Below are 2,089 nucleotides of genomic sequence, written 5' to 3'. Positions count from 1 at the left end.
TGTCAGAGGCAATAAGATTGGCCCAGGATAGAGCAGGGTTTAGGGCTGTTGTACACAGTGCTGCACGATACCAGGGACTTGGCCAGCTGTCATCCTCACCCCGTACCCAACACTATGCGCACGGCCAGGCAGTCAGTAAGGCGGCAGACTGTATGGTCAGAAAGAACTGGTTTTGACTTCAGCCCACTGAGTGGAGTATGTGTGTGTTTTCGAGTAGTGTATTGTAAACTCTCTTAGCCTCTACTTCATTGTTTGTAAAATGACTATGATAACACTATCCTTGCTACAGCTTTATTTTTAGAAATCAGAATGTGATTAGCATAAGCGCTCAGTAAGGGTCTGGACACGCTGAGTTATTAAGAATGTTTAAATAAGGGGAGCTCTGGTGGCCTAGTGGCAAGGAGCTGCAACTACAATCCTAGAGGCGCACGGTTCAAATCCACCAGATGCTCTGCCGGGGAAGGAGGGACAATCTCCTCCTGTACCAGTCAGATCTGATTTGACGGTACACGCACAGAAAAGTAATAAAATTTAAAAAAAAAGAATGTTTAAATAAATGAATGGATAAATTGCATAAGGTTCATCAACCTCAATTTCTCTCTGGGCGTTCAGATGCTTTCTCCTGGACCCCAGTGCTTTGCTCTGAATTTTTTCCTCTCGCTTCCATTCAGAGACACCAGCATCCCCTGCAGACCAGCCTCCCTCCAGACCTCCCTGTCCCTCCGGAGGCCGGACCCAACTCGGCAGATGAAGAGGGGCTCCACTATGCGGTACTCAACTTTAAAAAGCTGAAGCAGCTCGAGCGGGAGGACTCTGACACCGAATACTCAGAGATAAAGATACACACGTGAGGATTTTCTCACAGCCATAACCTTGCGTGGAAGGTACATGGTCTCTGTACAGAGCCCTGGGGTCGTCGTCTGTAGGCAGTTGTGCTGCCAACCCAAAGGGTGGTGGTTCGAATCCACCAGCTGCTCTTTCAGGGGAAAGACAATCTCTGTGCAATTTGCAGCCTCAGATAAACCAATGGAGGGTAGCTATGAGTTGTTTCAGAGTCAACAACGAGTCTATGTATGAATGAGTTTGCTTTTCCAAGCAGGATGCCTTTTTTCCAAGGACTGGTACTTTCTGATAACGTGCTCCGACTTTGTGAGAGCATCCTGTTGCTAAGGAGTGCCTTGGATGTACATCCTCCTCGAAGATTTCTTTGTTGGCAGTCCATGGTCTATTCTGTATTTTTTGCCAGAACTACAGTTCAAAGTCATCTATTTCATCTCTGGTCTGCCTTTATTAACTGTTCAACTTTCAAATAAATCCCCTCAAAAAAATCCAAATGAGATTCTGTTTGTTTTGCTTGATTTTCTTAACGAGATGTGACCAAATGACATTAGACTTGAACTTTTAACCTGTTTTATGTCCGTTTTTTCCTAGTGTAATCTCCAGAATCAAGTAGTCTTTACTGCCACCATACAACGAGGGGCAATCAATGGTCACTGAGTCTGTCAGGATACTTGCTGTACTGCCCTTTAACACCGTCAACCGCAGGGGATAATATGGTCAGTCATAATGTCGTTACGTACAGAATTACATGAAACCATTGAAGGAAAAGTAATGCCAACTTGTCGGTCAGTACAGGCTTGTTACAGTGGTGATGGGTTGTCAGGTTGGAAGTGACTCATAGCTGACCCTCCAGTGGGTTTCGAGAGGCGGTAAATTGCACAGAAGGAGACTTCCTGTCCTCCTTCCGTGAAGCACCTGTGGGTCAGAACCACGTGCCTGTAGGATTGCAGCACAGCTTCTTCCGACTAGGCCACCAGGGCTGTTTAATACAGGAGGAAGGGACCTTATTTCATGAGGCATCGTGCTGAGGCGTTGGACTGCCATCCGAAAGGCAGAAGGTTCCACTCCACCAGCTTCCCTGAGGGAGAAAGATGGGCAGTCTCTTCTCATGCATTTGACAACTTTTGGAAACTCACTGAAGGGTCAGCTCTAAGTCGGTTCTGAAACATAACAACAATAAATGTAAGCCTAATGTCAAGAAGACATAGATTCTCACCACTGGACCAATCGGTAGCATCAGGATGGATGG

At 46.2% G+C, this 2,089-nt stretch overlaps 1 protein-coding gene across 1 annotated transcript in view; it reads left to right on the top strand.

Annotated features, from left to right (window-relative positions):
* LOC102856030 (sialic acid-binding Ig-like lectin 12-like) overlaps nucleotides 1-2,089 on the top strand; it is a 26,869-nt gene that overhangs the window by 5,853 nt on the left and 18,927 nt on the right. Inside the window, exon 2 of the mRNA XM_006901885.1 lies at nucleotides 672-847. Within this exon, the coding sequence (XP_006901947.1) occupies nucleotides 672-847 (176 nt within the window). The remainder of the gene's footprint in view (nucleotides 1-671; nucleotides 848-2,089) is intronic.

Source organism: Elephantulus edwardii, unplaced genomic scaffold, assembly GCF_000299155.1.
Source record: "Elephantulus edwardii isolate Elephantulus edwardi_28Jun2011 unplaced genomic scaffold, EleEdw1.0 scaffold00348, whole genome shotgun sequence".
NCBI classification, from domain to species: Eukaryota; Metazoa; Chordata; class Mammalia; order Macroscelidea; family Macroscelididae; genus Elephantulus; species Elephantulus edwardii.
The sequence above is the reverse complement of the archived record's forward strand: the minus strand, read 5'-3'. Positions and strand labels throughout refer to the sequence as shown.